The sequence below is a fragment of the Labrus mixtus genome, chromosome 6 (assembly GCF_963584025.1).
Source record: "Labrus mixtus chromosome 6, fLabMix1.1, whole genome shotgun sequence".
Lineage (NCBI taxonomy): Eukaryota > Metazoa > Chordata > Actinopteri > Labriformes > Labridae > Labrus > Labrus mixtus.
The window spans coordinates 21,875,954-21,893,487 of record NC_083617.1 but is presented as its reverse complement, the minus strand read 5'-3'; the positions used below and the strand labels follow the sequence as shown (position 1 = coordinate 21,893,487).

At 39.6% G+C, this 17,534-nt stretch overlaps 1 protein-coding gene across 1 annotated transcript in view; it reads left to right on the top strand.

Annotated features, from left to right (window-relative positions):
* col13a1 (collagen, type XIII, alpha 1) overlaps nucleotides 1-17,534 on the top strand; it is a 58,907-nt gene that overhangs the window by 21,216 nt on the left and 20,157 nt on the right. The window contains exons 12-21 of the mRNA XM_061040516.1: nucleotides 1,049-1,120; nucleotides 5,103-5,186; nucleotides 5,815-5,856; nucleotides 5,969-5,986; nucleotides 6,539-6,565; nucleotides 6,932-6,976; nucleotides 11,112-11,138; nucleotides 11,989-12,033; nucleotides 16,375-16,410; nucleotides 16,502-16,555. Coding sequence (XP_060896499.1) covers nucleotides 1,049-1,120; nucleotides 5,103-5,186; nucleotides 5,815-5,856; nucleotides 5,969-5,986; nucleotides 6,539-6,565; nucleotides 6,932-6,976; nucleotides 11,112-11,138; nucleotides 11,989-12,033; nucleotides 16,375-16,410; nucleotides 16,502-16,555 — 450 coding nt within the window. The remainder of the gene's footprint in view (nucleotides 1-1,048; nucleotides 1,121-5,102; nucleotides 5,187-5,814; nucleotides 5,857-5,968; nucleotides 5,987-6,538; nucleotides 6,566-6,931; nucleotides 6,977-11,111; nucleotides 11,139-11,988; nucleotides 12,034-16,374; nucleotides 16,411-16,501; nucleotides 16,556-17,534) is intronic.

Sequence of the window (17,534 nt, the reverse complement as noted above, 5' to 3'; positions counted from 1 at the left end):
TACATCTCTCAACAGGAAATACTTTGTCAGGCTACATATATTTCAGAATGAGGTGTTCAAAGGAAAAAGGACCCAGAGAGAATTTCAGGTCGAATGATTTTATCAAGCAATGAGTCCAAGTTCCCCTTTGATATCAAGATGTCGAACGCATGTCGAATTTGTTTTCCATTTACCTCTCTGAGCTCCCTACAACAGTCTGCATGGGAGGTCCATTCCGAGTGTCTGCAGACACTCTGTCCTGTAGTGAGACCCCTGGGGGTTGGGGGGTAACTGTAGGGGGAGGTAAAATGTTCAGTGCTTAGACGGTTTGCCTTTCAGGACAAAGCCAGCAAGCTCAGCAAATATTTGTGTTATTTGTATTTCAGCAGAAAGTAAGGGAATGGCAGCTAGCACATTTCAAACAGCCACTCCATGGTTAATAGAAAAGTGAGGCCCTTGGGATTCGTTTTCTTCTTTGTGAGAGTTGGATTAGACAATTGATCAATCTCTTGTGTGTTAATGCAGATCTGGAGTATGGATGTGGTTAGCCTAACTTAGTGTTAAGGCTGGAAGCAGTGGGAAACAGTTAACCTGGTTAATTCCTAAACCTTTTGCTAAATGTTTATCAGGTTGCATCCCTTTTTCATCCAACAGTTTGTGGTCAGTTATAATTAATCTTTTTTGACAAACTTGATCTCTCTTTGGTTTTGGTTTCACAAATAATAGCTCTAGTATGTCCATATCAAAAGGAAACATTTTTAGATTTAATGGGTAGATGATTTCATTGGCACTGGGAACACATGAAAAATAGCAGTCTATCTGTTCTCCTGCTTTAGATCTATTGCTAGGCGAGGCTAATCACATCCTGACTCAAGATCTCTTGTTTACAAAAAGGCGTCCATCTTGACATCTAACTTTGTGTATGAAAAGAAATACATCTTTGGAGATGTCCATTTGAACTGAACATTTTAAATCTTGAGATGAGATGACGCACTTTTGGGTGGAAGGATAACGGCTTTTTGCAAACATTACCAGCACTGACTGAAATGACCACTTCCCTGGTGTTTAGGGCCTCTTTGTGCAGGAACTCCCTCTGAAAACCCTGGCTGCCTTGCGCTCCAGTCAGGCTCTGACGTTAAAGGTTTGTGGGTGCCTGAAAACACCCCAAAAGATAACTCTCAGTGGGGGTGACACCAAGTCAAGCCACAAAGAGATAGCCAGAGATTTGCCCATGAGCAAAGTGATCTTCAACCCTCTACTCTCCACCCTAAAAAGTATAGATATCGATAAAGTAACAAAGTTGCTACTGGTTTGGTTCATGCAGTTACTATCACCTTGAATAGTTACTGAAATTAAGGTTTCTTGTGCCTTCTTCCAAATCAAAGGATACCAATATTAGAATGAAATTACATTTAGCATAAGTGTACAAATGTTGTATTGACTAGAAATTCATTTACAAAAATATTTATTACTTAGAGATGTTTATTTTTAACTTTCAATTACATTTCAGAAAATAAAATATAAATGTAATGTTTTGACTTATCAAGACTACTCTCTGTAAAAACACAACCTATCTGAAGTCAATCTATTTTAAAGACAACATATTAAACATCCATCAATTTGTATCTGTTATAAGAATTCATTCTAATATTGCCAGCCTTTGACTTTAAAACCTGTTTCAACTTGTGGTGGATAGCGGGACATGGTGAGGGACAAAGCTGCACATTTGCCTACTTTTACAACATTTATACCCCTACTTATATTTACTCATAACATGCTGTATACATTTCCACAGAAGTAGCACATTAAGCACTGTAATATTTTTTGGCTTTCAACTGTACTACTAAAAATGGTGTGACTGAGCTCACACTGGGAAAAATAAGTTTCCAAAATGGACCAAATTATAGATTCAATATTTAGAGGTTTTAGAAATAGACACGTCCTAGTGGTATATGGCTATTGGGATAGTCTTTGCTTTATTGGTGCTTGCAGAATAAATATTGTGGAAATATATACACATCTATATATAAGCTACGTCAAAAGTAGGTAAGTTGGATGCAGCTGGTTCTACTTGGAGACAATGGGGGAATGTAGCAGCAAGAATATAGATCATACCTGTACTATCCTCTCCTAAACCTGTATCTGATCATGCTGGTCATCTCAACAGAAGCGACGTATTGTACAGCCCTGTGTTGGACAGTTGGCCACAGTAAGTCTGGATGTGCTATGTAACTGTACTGCTGTACTCTCTTTGTGGCAAGACTGGTGCCCACCTCTGCTCAGCTGCAATCTAAAGGCCTGGCTTACATTCATGGGGACATTGATGCACAACAATCCCAAATATGGGATACATGATGACTTTAAACAAACAGACTCCAGAAAAAAAGCATTTGCATTGTTTTGGGAAAAAAAAGAAGCATCACTGTACATCAACCATCCCCTCCATCACTCCAGGCCTGTAGTTTGCTCTTCTGTCTTTTTTCCTTCTACCTTGTTTTCTTTTTTTCTCTCCCTTGCCTTCCCGTTTCCTTGCCTTTCACTCTAATGTTCTATTTCTCTTCTCCCTCCACATCCCTCCACCCTGTCCTCCCTCGTTCTCCTTTCTCTGGCCTCCTGGTGACCTTTGCCCTGTGACCTTTTTTCACCGCTGGCCACCTGTGCTTTGTGACTGCCCCCGGCAGATGTTGCCCATCACCGTGCGCAACATGCCCTCTATAAGCCCTCTAATCCTAAAACGCCTCAAGGTACAATTCTCTCTGCCCCCTTCTCGCCCCTTCTTCTTTGCCCGCCCTGTGGATGTTGACCGCCGCCATCTGCCGCCAAAATCGCTCCCTTCCCTGCAAATATGTTGAAATTAACCAACTTTTGGCTGCTACTGCTGCTCAATGTTAAGACATTTTAAAAGTTCAAGTTATTTTCTGTCAATATTGTGTGAAGAGGAATTCAAAGAAATAGCTTGAAATTTAAGTAGTGGTAGTCTGTGGCAAGTGAGGATAGAAATACTAAAACATATGTAGATACGAACAGTTGAATTGATAGAAATTGGAAAACAAAATTCATTCAGTTTACCCTCAACAGAAATGAAAATGGCAAAATGAAAGTGGTTCCCTAAATTCTGGTTTGCATCCAATACATTTTTATTTTTATTTCAAATCTTCAATAAATAGCCACATCTGTATCCTCTATCTTTAGCAACAGTTATAGCATGTTAACAATGAGGTGCGACAACTCTGGGGGCTGTAGGAAAAGCGTTCAGTTAGATCCACAAATAATGCCTGTTGTTTGGCTCATGCTAAGCCCTTCCACAAAGTTTCCTTCAAATCCAGAAGGCAGTTTTTGTTACAATCCTACTGACATACAAACAGACAAAAACAGAGAACTAAAGACAACCAGTCAACCTCTACTGTGTCTTGGCTGCTCTAAGCCAGGCCACAGTACAAAATGGTGTTGAAATTGTTCAGAACAGCACATTCTTATATCAGCTATTAGTGTAGCAGCTGGAGTCGATCCATAACAGTGTCCATAAGGCCTGAAAAAGGCCTGACATGTCCAGACCTATGAATCACATGTGGGCTTATTGGGCCGTGCAGAGAAGAAGATGGATGACAAAACATGGATCTAATGTGGTTAGATATGTTCTCCATTATCTCAGAAGCTTGGCAGCACTCTGCAGTCCTGAGCTACTGTTTGTGTGTGTGTGTATTCCTACAGCAACACAGTGATTGCTGAGTGACTGAAGTAGAGCCAGTGCTTTGTGTTAGGAACTCCCTAAGTCAGACCATATGTGCAAATAAATACTGTACTGTCTGTATCATATATTACCGGCATGCCATGTAAACTTGCTGCCCTCCATAACAATGGTTATTTCCATTCGGGGGTGTCTTCTGTATAACATATCAATACAATCGGGAAATTGAGTATAGTTTTTTGACATCTAAATGATGAGTACGGGAAATTAGTTTTGCTTTAAACGACAGAGAAACAGATTCAGATGTGTAACAGACAGCCGCTGAGGTGTATTAATTCTCTTCATATCCTGTACTCATTTTATTTTGTTTAGTCTTGGCTTCAGCTTGAGATAATTTCCAGGGTTCCTGCTGTCAGTTGGCAGCTTGGAACATCGACACACAGAATAACTGTCCATTGCTAAGAAGCTACAGAAAAAGTAAATGATATCAAAGTCAAGGTCATTCATTCATTTCAAATGTAAGTAGTAATAATAAATAACAAAGTCAGGGTGTTCTCTGATCTCTAACTGTATTTTCCCAATGAGAATTTCAAACTAAACAAAGAAGAGGTGAAATACCTTTGACAACCATTGCTGAAAAATGGCAGGTCCAGGACTGTAATTATTACCCATGATACTTTGCAGCTTTCCAAAAACAAAACAAACAATAAAAACCTTCATTATAGTGTCACATTTTCCCAAGTGCCTTGCGCTTCAAAGAAGATAGAAAAACAGAATAACAAAGTGATATCGATATAATGTAAATTAACCACACTAAAGGTGCACTATGCTTACTTTCTCTGGACCGTTACAAACCAGTGGCCTATGTCAGGTGACAGAAGTTGTTACATCATGTGAAGTAACAAACTTTGCTAACAAAAACAGCAACATTATAAGAACTGTCTTTGTTCAGGGATGGACTTTGTCCAAAATTACCCGGACAATGACTTTAACCACTTAAACCAAAGGTCACTGACAGTGGATATTGTGTGTTTGGTTGGCCCTCAACATTTTAAAACATTCCCACGACCCAACATTTACCTGGACCTAGTTACTCTAGATAATTTGTCTTTATCTATAAGCGAATTGGTCCCAAATTGAGCGAATGAACAGAGAAATCTCTGAAAACATTAAAAGGGAACTTTTTTTTCTGTTTTTTTTTTTTTTTAGAATTTTTTTTTTTGTAGAATGTTTTAGCCCAGGTAAAACTTCCCTGAGTCCAGAATGAAACATTGCACTCAAGCATCATAACCGCTTGGCTTGCTCCCCAGCTAACCCTGCTCTCTTCACCCCCACCCTTAAGTTACTTGAGGTGGAGTGTGAGGTTGTTGATTTAGCATGACCAGTGTGAAGAGGTTCCATCCAGCAAGGCAGGTTGTAACTCAAGGTCTCTTAGCAGGGCGACCCTGGAGCGCAGGGACCCCCAGGACCTCCAGGGCCCCCCGGACCCCCAGGCCTTAACGGAGGCAGCGGCCCACCGGTAAGTTCCAGTTTGAGTTCAGTTTTTACACCTGTTGAGTTTCCACCTGAAGAAATACTTCAGCTTTACACAGAAAACAAAATGTGTTGGGCAGAGAATCATAAACATCATAAAAAGATTTTAATCAACTCAATTAGGATCAACTGTCCAACGGGTGCAATTTAATATGTTACTTTCCAAAATCATTCTACAGTACTGAGCTGTTGAGACTCACAAACCATCACATTTTGAAAACAGGAGAATCCATGTTACAAGCATAGTATTGTGATTATCAAAGTTTTCCCAGAGAGGGGCAAAGATAAGAATATGACAGATATGTTCTCTTTGCTTAGAGAAATATAAACCTCACTTGCTGCTGTCTGTGACTCTCAAGTTCCGGTGCTGATATTAGTTTTCTTGATGCAACCAAATTACCTAAAACAAGCAGTCAGTCTTCTAAGTATTAAGTTAAAGTTCAGTTTTGTTGTAAGTTTAATTTACTGTTTTGCTACTTTGGCTTAATTATTTTGGAAGGAAAGATATTTTTAATTGCTGTTGGGTTCTAACTGGGTCCATATTTGGTACATTTGTTGATATTGTGCCTAGTTCCTTTGATTTTATAAAAACAATTTCTGCTCCTTACATACAGGGTAAACCTGGTGAGCCTGGCAAACCAGGAAAAGACCCAAGGGTAAGCTTTGGTTCACTTATTCCTCTTCCTTTATTTTCCCAGACCCTTCTCAAAGGTGAAAGGTTGTTTGTGTGATGTCAACCGCTTTGTGTTTTCTACTTTGTTTCTGCAGCTTTTACTGGGACTGAAGGTAAACATTTTTCTCTTCTTGTCAAAACATCATAATTACAGTTCTGAAAAGCTTAACGTATCACTTTGGTCTCTTATGATGACTTCAGTTATTACACACAAACACACTCAGATCCAAGTACAACAGGCCACATGAAACAAGGATCCAGTCAAGATGTTTCCACTTGGACCAAGTGCAGCTATTCAGAAAGTTAGCCTCGCCTACACAACACTACACACTGCCTTTTGAGTGGATGAGTATAGATCTCCACATGATGCATTAAATGCATCACGGATTATTTAGGAGGAGGAATGTTGATTGAGAGTTCAGGGAAGCGTACAGGGTCCTGTAAACGCCTCAGACTGTGGAAAACAACTGAAGCTCACAGAAGTGCTTCTCTCATGTGATTGGCTTCAGCATTAGCAGTAATAGCTAAACTACTGAAGCATCTGGTCGGAAAGATTTAAACCCTCAAGTTCAGCCCCTTGTTTATATGTGAATCTGTCAATATTTAATACTGCATATGTTATGTTGGCTGTACATATTTGTACATCATTTGTTGTTTCTCTCCAGGGTGAGCCAGGTGTGCCTGGACTAAAGGTGAGCTCTTGAATGGATACCATTTTGAAAAAGTACAATTAGAATCAAAGACATGGTTACAATGGCTTTGAAATACTTACTACTTACTTAAAACCATCACATTATATTTCTTACAGTTTTGGTGGTCTTTCCCAGATGAGGGAGGCTGCTCTTGTTCTGGTTGCTTTCACTGACTGAAAAACATCCAGTTTAATTGTTTTAAGAAATCAAATATTTTACCTATTAGACCTATTACAGAGAGAATCTCAAAGAGAGAATCTTTGTCCCTGTCTTGTGTTGTGTCCGCTTACTGTGTGTTTGCTGCAAGTCACCTTGCACTTTAGATCAGCGTTATAGTCTGTGTCTCTCTCCACATCTTTTTCTCAGGGTGATCGAGGTGATGTCGGCACATCAGGTCTTGAAGGCCCAAAGGTATTCCACTTTCTAATTGAATAACATTTACTACTTGTAAAACGTTTTCTTGTTCAAAGTATTTTTTTTATTCAGGGGTTCATGACAACAAGTTACAAATGAAACACTCAATAATATAACCAGATTTCTTAGAATCTGCTGTGTTTTTTGCTACGATGGAATGAAAGTTATATTAAGCTGATGGATGATAGAAGCAAGGGTCTTTAAATTGATTGATGTAGTGCTATTATTGATGCTGCTTTGGCTTTTAAGATATTGGATTTGAGCACGGACAACCATAATGGGATGTTGCCACCGTGGAAATTGGTCCTAAGCCATGAGTTTGGCCTCTTGGGTGCAGGTTTCCTGTTTGTTTTGGAACGACAGTAGAGGGACCCATAGTTGGATGAGGGAAAAAATTATAAAATAATGACGGGTGAGAAATTCTTAGAAAGTGAATAAGGCATCCCATTTAGATAGGAATCATAAGTGCATACATCCTATCTGATAATTAGTGCTTTATATGATAGTGGAAGACTTTCACTCATCAGCAAAAGGGGAGCATAGTCTTCTTGAAAGGTATGGTTGGTACAATTTCTGCACAACAAGCAACACATCTAATATATGCATGAACAATGTATTTCTGTGCAGAGTTTGCATGTATAGGTTCTCTCTGAGTACTCCGACTTCCTCCCACACTCATGGTAACACATGCTGGTAAGATTAATTGGTGACCCCAAATTTACCAATGACAGCTCTAGCCCCCTATGACACTGAATGGGATATAGGATAAGTGGTATGGATGGATGGATGGAGGGATGGATGGATGGATGGATGGATTTTAAAATATGGGGTCTATGGGGACTGAATTTTGAAGTCTGAAGATGCTGTTACAGGAACAGCAGTTTTTTGGTTCTTGCTTGATTGCTTGATTTTAAGATATAGAGGATGCTGTTTGGGGGTTAGGGTCCATGTGGTATGAGGTGTTTAAAAAGTCTGTAACTTTTAAGACCTCAACAAGACATACCTACCTCAGATTACTGGATCCCCATATTACCTTAATTTTAGAATTTTAGGACAGTGGGCCATCTCAGCAGCATTGTCTGGCCTTTTCTAGCAAACATTATATTACCATTTATATAAGATTGTAAATGAAAGTATAAAATGACGCTATGAAACTTGTTTAGAAGCCATATCAAATAAATACCGAGACTCTGACCTCACAAAATGATTCAGGTAGCATCTGCTCCCACATTTATGGTTTTGACATTTGTTCAATGGAACATGTTTGTTGGGTTATTGCATAACAGTCTCCCTAGTATTGAACAAACAGAGATGTACAAAGCATACAAACACATGTGCACGCACTGACACTAACACAGTGTGTAGACAGCAGGCTAAAGGATTTAACCTTGGCTTTGAAGTTTTGTGGGGGGCAAAGTGAGTTATGCCTGCCACACTCTCCACGTGTTTGTCCTTCTACACTTTTCCATGGCTTAACAGACTTCCTCTAGAGGACAAACACAAGCACATGTACACGAAGCTGATCAACACGACTCCAAGCTATTATTTGGCATTAATAGAATAACTGACTTTTAAGGAGTTGTAGACGACAACAGGAGAGATGCAAAACATGTGATTGATAAAATTGAAAAACAAGACTAAAAAAGAAAACTGCAAATAATTAGCAAAAAATATAAATCATTATATCATAATACAGAGGAATCCTCAAGAATGAATAGTAGAGGCCAGATTTTAGCATGAATGATATACATATTTTTAACTCTATATTATATGTCTACAATATCATATATTATGAGCGGAATCAAGAATTGGAACACGTATGAAATCAAGATGTGTAGCTTCCCTTAAACCTCCTTTGGTTTCCTTAAAACGCATGTTTTAACATTAGCATGTAACAAACTCTATTATACATACTCTCACCCTTGCACACTGTTGGCCAGCTGTTCCTAGCACTTTGTGCAAAGTTTTTTTTTAATCAAGTCCTTTTTATACAGATAACAGTATCAGGTCTTCAAGGAAGAATGTGTGACATTTACACTGTCTACAATGAGTGAGAAGTGTGAGTCCTGTCAGCTGTGTTATTGCAGGGCTATGTTTACATCATGTTTACATGGACGGGACGGCCTTGATTATGAAGCTGTTTTAAGTCAAGGACTAGAGAAAAGAAGAATAACAGAGCCTACCCATTTCTTATTTGGATGTCACATAAGTGTGTTTAGATCACAGCCTTCTGTGTAAATGTATGTACAATATGAAGCTATGAGTTAACCTAAGTGTGCTAATATTAGCCTGCTAACACAACAATGCAGGCCACAGGCAATTGCAGCTCGAGGAAGGGACAGTTTTGTCTGCCGCTTGCGCTTAATGGTGCTTAATAATGGTGCGTCATAATTCATAACTCCTTCGTACGAATGCGAGTGGAGAGGGGTTGGAGGTTTGCCGCTGGAGGAGAGCGGAGGCTTTAGAATAGCAGAGATGTCACCAAACAGCAGTTTGTTTTGGTTTCATGGGTCTACATCTGCTGGATCAAAAAGTTGCACATTCTTCCTTAAAAAAAACCAATAGGTAACCTTAAAAAAAAAAAATCAAACCTCCAATGAGTTTGGTTATCAAAAATCCAATAACCTGTTATTAAGCATTGATGATCTTAAAGAGCCCATATTATGCCCTTTTTGGGGTTCATATATTTAATCTATGAACCTACTAAAGTACGTTCACAATAGCTAAAGTTTGAAAAAAGTGTCTGTTTTCATGTACTGCCGCTCCATGCACCGGCTCGCTTCTGACTCTCTCTCTAACGCTCTGAAGTGCCCACGTTCAGAGTCCCCACGTGTGCCAAGTCTGATCTGCTTGGTCGGCCTGTCGGCTCTGCCGTAATTGGTCAGTCGTGCCCCTTTTACCATATTGGGAATGCAGCCACTGGCTCCGTCCGAGGAGAGCAAAAACATTAGCACCTTAGCATGACTTCTGCTACCGCAGGCTACGGCATATTGTGGGCGTGCTACAGAAGTTAATGGGCATGCAACATGAGCTGCTGGGCTTGCCACAACGAGCCAATGGGCTTAGATCAGTGATATCACACTGACAAGACGTCACACTGGCACATTTTTTTTCGAGGGGGGCTAGAACCAAGTGTTACATGCAGCTAATGCTACAGCTAACAGGAGGATGTAGGAGAAGCCGCGTCTACGCGGACTTAAAATTTTTGCAAATAGATGTGCCTAAACATGCACAGGATACATGGAAAACACACTAAAGAGCATATAAAACCAGAAAAAATGATGAAAAAATGATGAAAATGATGAAACCAAATATCACACATAAGGAACAAATAACCCAAGTAGCGTTCAGTGTTTTTATCAATAAAGAAAGGACAGCTGTGTTTCTTTGATTTAATTGTTAATATGAAGTTAATACCCATGAATTCATGATGTTTAATATAACCTCAACACTTAATGTTCCAGCCGAAGAAGATGAGGTAAAAAGATTTTTTACTCAATGATCCCAATTTACTATTTTTTTTCATCTAAATCCTGTACAACTAGAATACAGCATCCCCATCATCTGTTTTGGGAGCTGCTATCACAACAAAACCCCAGCAGATATCTATAGCATGGCTCTTTTTGAAAGTGACTTTTCCTGAAGCTACTATGTTTTCACTGCGACTATAAAGGTCACATTGAAAAACAGAGGGTCCCTCTGAAGTTTATACTGCAGTTTTTCTTAGGTAAGGATTGCTGGAAGAACTTTGTTGCTGTGAGCTCCTCTGCAGATTATTGCCTTGTAAACTTCCAATCCCACCATTCTTTCATCTCACTCTGTTTGCACATGAAAGCGTACCAAAATCCTGTTCCTGTTTTCTAGCATAAGCTCTACCAGCACATCAGGGTATTGAGTTAAAGGTCAGTAAAAGGACAGAGGAGAGGCCTTCACAGATGCCTTCTTTCCCAGCGGCTGCAAATCAGGGATTAGATAACTTCTTTTAAGAGATGCAAACTGCTTTCAAAGTTTTCCGTTGAGCCTCTGACACTTCCCTCAGCTCTTGTCTTAACGCCTATAGAGGATCTTGTGCTCCATCTAGTGGACCGGTGTAATATGTGTTACATTTAAAGTGTTTTCTCTGCTTTTACAGGGAACCATGGGTGAGCAAGGAATAAAGGTAAGCTAAATTTATGTTTACCTTTTAATGTTTGTGTCATAACCTGTTGGGAACAGCTTTCGCCACAGGTGGGCTGATCACATTTAGGATATGCTGTTGCTCTGGATGCTCCCTCTCTCTTGACCAGGCTATAAGCTGTTGAAAAAACTTTCATCCATGTTGTTTGAAGGATAGAATTGCATCTTGAGAATAACATCTAGCCTAGTAGCCCAAGTAGCATTGAGTTGGAATTGTTACAATTTAGAACCTATAGAAGCTAAATGTGTCATCACATACAAACATTTAGGGAAGCTACAAGCTAGCTAGTTGTTGCATACCCTGGGATATGTTTCTTAATTAAAATATACAACTTGGATTGGCCCCCATGTTCAATGTTGAAAACTGACTCAGAAAAAATATATCTGAAATAGTAGGAGTACAAATAAACGGCAAAAGAAGATGTCTACATTGAATTATTGCAATAACAAGCTGGCAGTCCACCTCTGAGCAGGTAGATAACCAATCAAAATTCAGGACGATGGACTGCCATGTGGATAGGCCAATCAAATTTCATTGTCAGAGCCACGCTTTCGAAGGTCATCCCGTTGACATGCTCCTGTCATGTTTTCCTGTAGTAGCTATGGCCTTGTTTTGTTTAATTTACATAGTAACCACCTGCTCTTTGTATCCAGGGACAAACATGAAGACCCCTCATTTGAACTCTTAAGATTTAGTTCCCCTCCTGTCTGGTCCATTTCAAGAAGGAAAACTCCCTTTTCCTCTGAGCTTTGCTCATCTTTTGATGTACCACTGGTTGAAATTTTTACTATCCCGCTGCTTCCTTGTGCTGATGTTTCCACCCACTCTGCAGGGAGATGAAGGAAAACAAGGTTTCCCTGGAGAGAGGGGAGAGAAGGTAGATTGACAGGCTAGCATGAAGTTGCGTGTGTGTGGCATGTCGAGGTGAATTTATGCATGGCAGGATAACAGACAAGAGCACTCAAAAGTTCATATTTTATTGGGGAAGCTGCTGTTTGTGGTGGAGCACTAAAATCATAGAGCTATATAGCAGTGGAATGGTAATAGAATGATTTTTGTGGTAACTTAGTTATGCTATTTCCTGCAATAATGACAAACACTTGAACTGAGGATTCATTTAGTTATTGTCGTGCAACTGACTCGATGGTCTTCATGTTGATAAAGTTAATATGGCAATTTAAGAATGTCTTCTGAAGTTGACTTACAATGACCTGTGCATCCATAAACAAGTGTTTATGGATGCACAAACTGCTAGTTTCCATGGGTGAGGCCAAGTAGCTATAAAGCTTGAACATAAAAGATTTCCATTCTGATTCCTGACTGCAACGTTCTGATAGCATATTGTTTTACTAAAAAGAGAACCAGCTATCAATGGGCCATTGATGAACCAAAGCAAAATAACCATTTTGAGATGTTTGCAGTGATAAACTGGTCTGGAACCAGGCTTCGTTTCTTCTGCAAACCTTTTCTTGTCTCTTCATAACTGTACCTCAGCAGTTTACTTCTAAATCAATTACTGCTAATTACTTACCTTATGTCTCTATTTACTGTACTGCTCCTTCTAAGGACTCCAGTTCTGCAGGAGTTCTCGCTGACCTGCATCTACTGTAGCCCTCTTTTGGCCATGCAAGCAGTGTAGTAGCATGTGTGTTTATCACATTAAGCCTCAAAAATAGACAGATGGGGAAAAAAGGTACAAAGTGAAATACTTCAAGCAAAGTGCATATCCATTGGCACTGTCTAGAAACAGCTATCTGGAAAGTCTTATGCCGCTTAATGATAAAGAGTTAATGTAACAGTGTGGTTGCTTTAGATGTGAAGGATTCATTATTCCAGGGGGAATCTGTTTAATATATAATCTTAAAGACTTGGCTTAATGAAACAAAGTGTTCCATTATAGGAATTTTGTGGTATACTGTACATGATGACCGCCATTGTCTGCATGGTGGTGACCACAAATGATGACTCCTGTAGAGTCAACCGCTTCCGTTCTAGACCTCTCAGCAGGCAACAGGCCAATGTCTAGCCATAGAGGAAGCAGACACAAGTACCACCGCAGGACCTTGTCCCGTCTGTCACTATGATGAAATACCATTTTGCTCTAGACTGATCCAATAATCTCTGCCTTCGAACACAGCTTTGAATTTAACTTTCCATGTGGGAACTGAGAGGGACAGAGAGATTGGATTTCATGACAAGGGAGAGTGTATGCCAACTGTTGCACTTCTTGCTTCTTCCTGTCTTTTTTGTTCACTGCAAATGCAAGGCAATGAGCTGCCCAGCTGGAGGAAATATTATAAGCAGAGAGAAAGATGGCAATCAAATCATCTCTTCATCATCCTCGTTTTATTATTCTCCCCAAGTATTTTATACAGGCAGACTGGCAGTGCAAGCATGCAGGTTATAAAAACCCATATTTCATGTGTTGATCAGTTGTGACCTCTAGTGGTTGCAGTAATAATGACTACAGGTACAGATGGGAGTAGGAGTGGCTATAATGGTGGTAGAGAGACAGGGATGAGCTGGTGAAGAATATAGGCAGGAAAAAATGAATATGACACAGGGAGAAAGTGCAAGTGACACCAGTTGGCCCTGACACAAGCATCGAACACCAACTGAAAAATGCGGTTACTTGAGTGTCCTTTTGAGGCCTTACCCAAAAAGCAAGACAATCCATGTTAGGCTAAACTTTGATGGTGGTTGGCCTTTCCCCACTGAGAAAAAAGCTGGCTCTAGTGATAAGACAGTTAATTAAGTAATGGCGTTTGCGCCGTTGATGTGACGCTTGCTTTTTGTGAGGAAATGTTAGGTCAGTTACTGCCAATAACAGATTATAATTCACCAGCTAATGAACTAGTTCTGGGCAGAGTAGGTAAAGCATTGATACCTTCCAGAAAAAACAACTTGTATGCCAAAATGCAAAACTCCAGGATTTAACAAGAAAAAAACAAAAACAACAGATGATGCCACAGTGGAAGAATGACAGGGTTGTAGATTGTGTGAGTAAAAGGCAGACTGACTGGAAGGACTGACAAAACCTACACTTAAGATTCTATCAAGCAGCCCTCCAGCTTAACTGGAACAAAAGTCTTTCTCCACCAAACAGCATTCTTGGCCTCATATTGCCATTAACATCCAACGCTTAAAATAACCACATCCAAGTTAAACATCCATCAGAATTGTAGGTAGTGGTTTCAAATCTTTGGTGGTTCAGTTAATAGAAAACATGTTGATTTTAATCTTTAATATGTTGTTTAATGTTTGAAAAATCTGAAGAAAAAAATGTGTTGGTTACTTAAACTACTTGGTTTAAGTAACAAAACTTTGCACCAACATACTAAGCCTAATCCTGTTGTGCTGCAGCCAATCATACTATTTCACTATTTGGAGTACACATGGACACAAGTTGAGTACACAAGTGTACTTTATGGAAACCCTGGCAGTGAAAAGTGCATGTCCACGATGTGCTACCTCTTAAATGTAGTGTGACAGGATGACTTGGCTACAGTACAACAGAATGAAAACGAGTGATCCTCCAGCATGTAAGATAATTGCAGTTTGTTTTTAGTTTGCGAGTGACTGATTGGTTTGAACTCGTCCTTCCTGGTACTTCTCTGAATTGGAGAGCCTGTGGCTGCATGGTTTCAACAAACAGATTAGCATATTGATAAATCATGACATGTCATGCCAATGAAAAATCCATGTAGGCTTACACTTGATGTATTTCACAGGAGTACGTTGTTTAAATAGAAAGCAGGTGGATGACGGACAAACTTTTGAGGCAACCACAGGAATGCTAAAATCTGATTGGAGCAGTCATAGATCAAAAGGGGGTGTTGTTTCCTGTTTGGGGCAGTTGGTTGTTGGGGAGTGTCTGTTAGAACCTCTCAGTGCATTTAGGTCCGTCAGCACCAGGGTACTCCTGAGGATGATGGCTGTAATTGAGGTCCTGCAATGCTTTTATCTGACCACAGACTTTAGCTCTTCCAGATACTCCATCTATATGCAGTCTCTCATATCTCCATTTTACAGTTTATCTATAGGTGTAAAAAGAACTGTCAAGATCTACTGTAACCTTAAGGCTACAATACTCTCATAATGTGATATTCGGACTTTGGCTAAAAAGCTCTTCAGTTTATTAAGTCACAAATAGTGACAATAAGTAGTAGATGTGACATCTACGTATAGTAATAGTAGGAGCTTTAGCACAATCAATATTAACAGCCCCTTTACTATTTGGACTGTTCTCTGATTGTACTTCTAAAAAGGTATATTTGAACTTTAAGTCAACATACCAAGCAACTTCACGATCCAACTACTTGCCAATGAGGTGGTTCTGGGTTCCCTTTATGGTAGGTTTGATGAAATATATGGATTTTTTCAACAATTTATATTAAAGAAATTGTATCCAAGGATGCACTCTTACAACTGACTGCCAAATAATTAATTGCTTAAGCAGATTAAGCGTGTACAATTGTGTGGAGAAAAATTATTGGTGCATTGTGGATCCTCACAAAATTCACCAAGCTCTAAAAGATAATATATTCATTGGTAACTGTCATTGGTCTCTGTGTACAACTATCATGCTGAGTCCACTGGGATTTGGATTGTAGGAACTCCCTTAACCCGCCAGCAATGTCTTTACTTGTGTGGTCACAGCTGTGATAGTAAATCATCTCTAAAGCTTCTACTCATTAACCTAAAGGAGGAGTATCAACACAGATGAACTAATGACTCATACATGTTTCCTTTCTATTTTTAACAGCGGGTTTCAGAGGGTTCTATATGCTGTGGCTAGCACATGACAGATTTTAATCTGTAACAGTTTTTAATTTCTCAGTATATTCTTAAATTAACTGTTTTTTAATACCGTGGGCCTTCATCTACTGCTCCTTTTATAGGAAGGACAGCCAGACTGAAATATGTAGTCTGTGTAATTGGTTTGCATGTGTTTGTGGTAATATTGCTTCTCCTGGTAGCTGTTGAGTGTCTCTTCATGATTACAATGCATTCTAACTGTCACATTGTACTTAGACTTTGGCCTAGGGGGCCCTTGACCCCTTGGACCTATTAGCCTGTACCCTGTTTGCCAAATCTAAGGATGTAATTTCATGAAATAGACCGCATAGGTCCGTTTTTGAAGAAAAAGAGTAACATCTGATCTCCTTTTCTTCATTTTCTGCAATCTTTGACCTTTATGCCATTGTTGACATTATAGGGAGAACGGGGTTTCCCGGGCACTCCTGGGTTTAAGGTAAAGTAATTTCCTGAACAGTGTGTCTGGCGTTTATTACATATCCCAAATGAAATCACCAGGTCATAAATGTATTTCCTCTGCTGCAAAGGGCCAGGCTGGCGTCCCTGGTACTCCTGGCATCCCTGGAAAGAGAGGCTACAGGGTAGGACTGGACTGAGCATCTTAACTGAATGGTTGTGCTTCTGTCAGTCATGTGTCAACATTAACTGGCCATCTGTCAAGTTAGATATTCATCACACGAGTGTTTTTTGTTTGTGACTTGCATATGTTCTCATAAAGTCTTACTGTTTTGTGTTTTATCTCTGTGTTGTTGGCTGTTCTTTACTTGGTATTTGTCGGAGTGCTGTTGTCTTTATGATGGATGGTACTGTATAGTTAGCCAGTACTAATTTCTTCAGATTGGAGAATTGTGCAATTTCCTTTGTGTTGCACATTACACACTTTGATACCATTTGTCATTTCTAACAACACTCATACATGCATTCTCTGTATCTATCTGGATCAAAGATGGATGGTAAGAAACCATGATGACAATATTTCTTTACAAAATATTCTTAAATCCACTTACCTTCTTGCTACTTGGCTTTTACCTAAATCCTGTATCCCCATATCATGAACTTCATTTCCATCAGAGTCACAGGGAGCTTTGAGAAGCTTATTTTTAAGGGATCAACGGTTGCACCAGCCCATGGTTGTCTGTGTTTCAGCCGAGGTCTGAAGACCTTTGAAGATCAGTCTGCTGACATGTGAAAAAGTCACACCAGTTCTCTACTAATCAGAACTGATCAGGCATATGAAAACTCCCTTTACTTTCAGCAGAAGTTCCCCTATTACAGGTACCTTTGGATGGTAAAATATAGTCTGTGGGAAGTTAATATTAGACAGTGATCCCATGTTGGAAACACACTGAGCCAATGGTGTAATGGGGAAATATAGACTAAGTATCCATCAGGGTTTGCATGAATTGAATCACTCGGCCAAGCCTCGTATCAGGGAAGGGTAGGATAAACTATTGATGGGAATCATAGCAGGTCAAGGGGAAGTCCAGGTCATCCAGTACATGACAAGGTTGATGAGAATATCATTCTGACTTAAGCTAGTATTACAATTTATTTCCATAG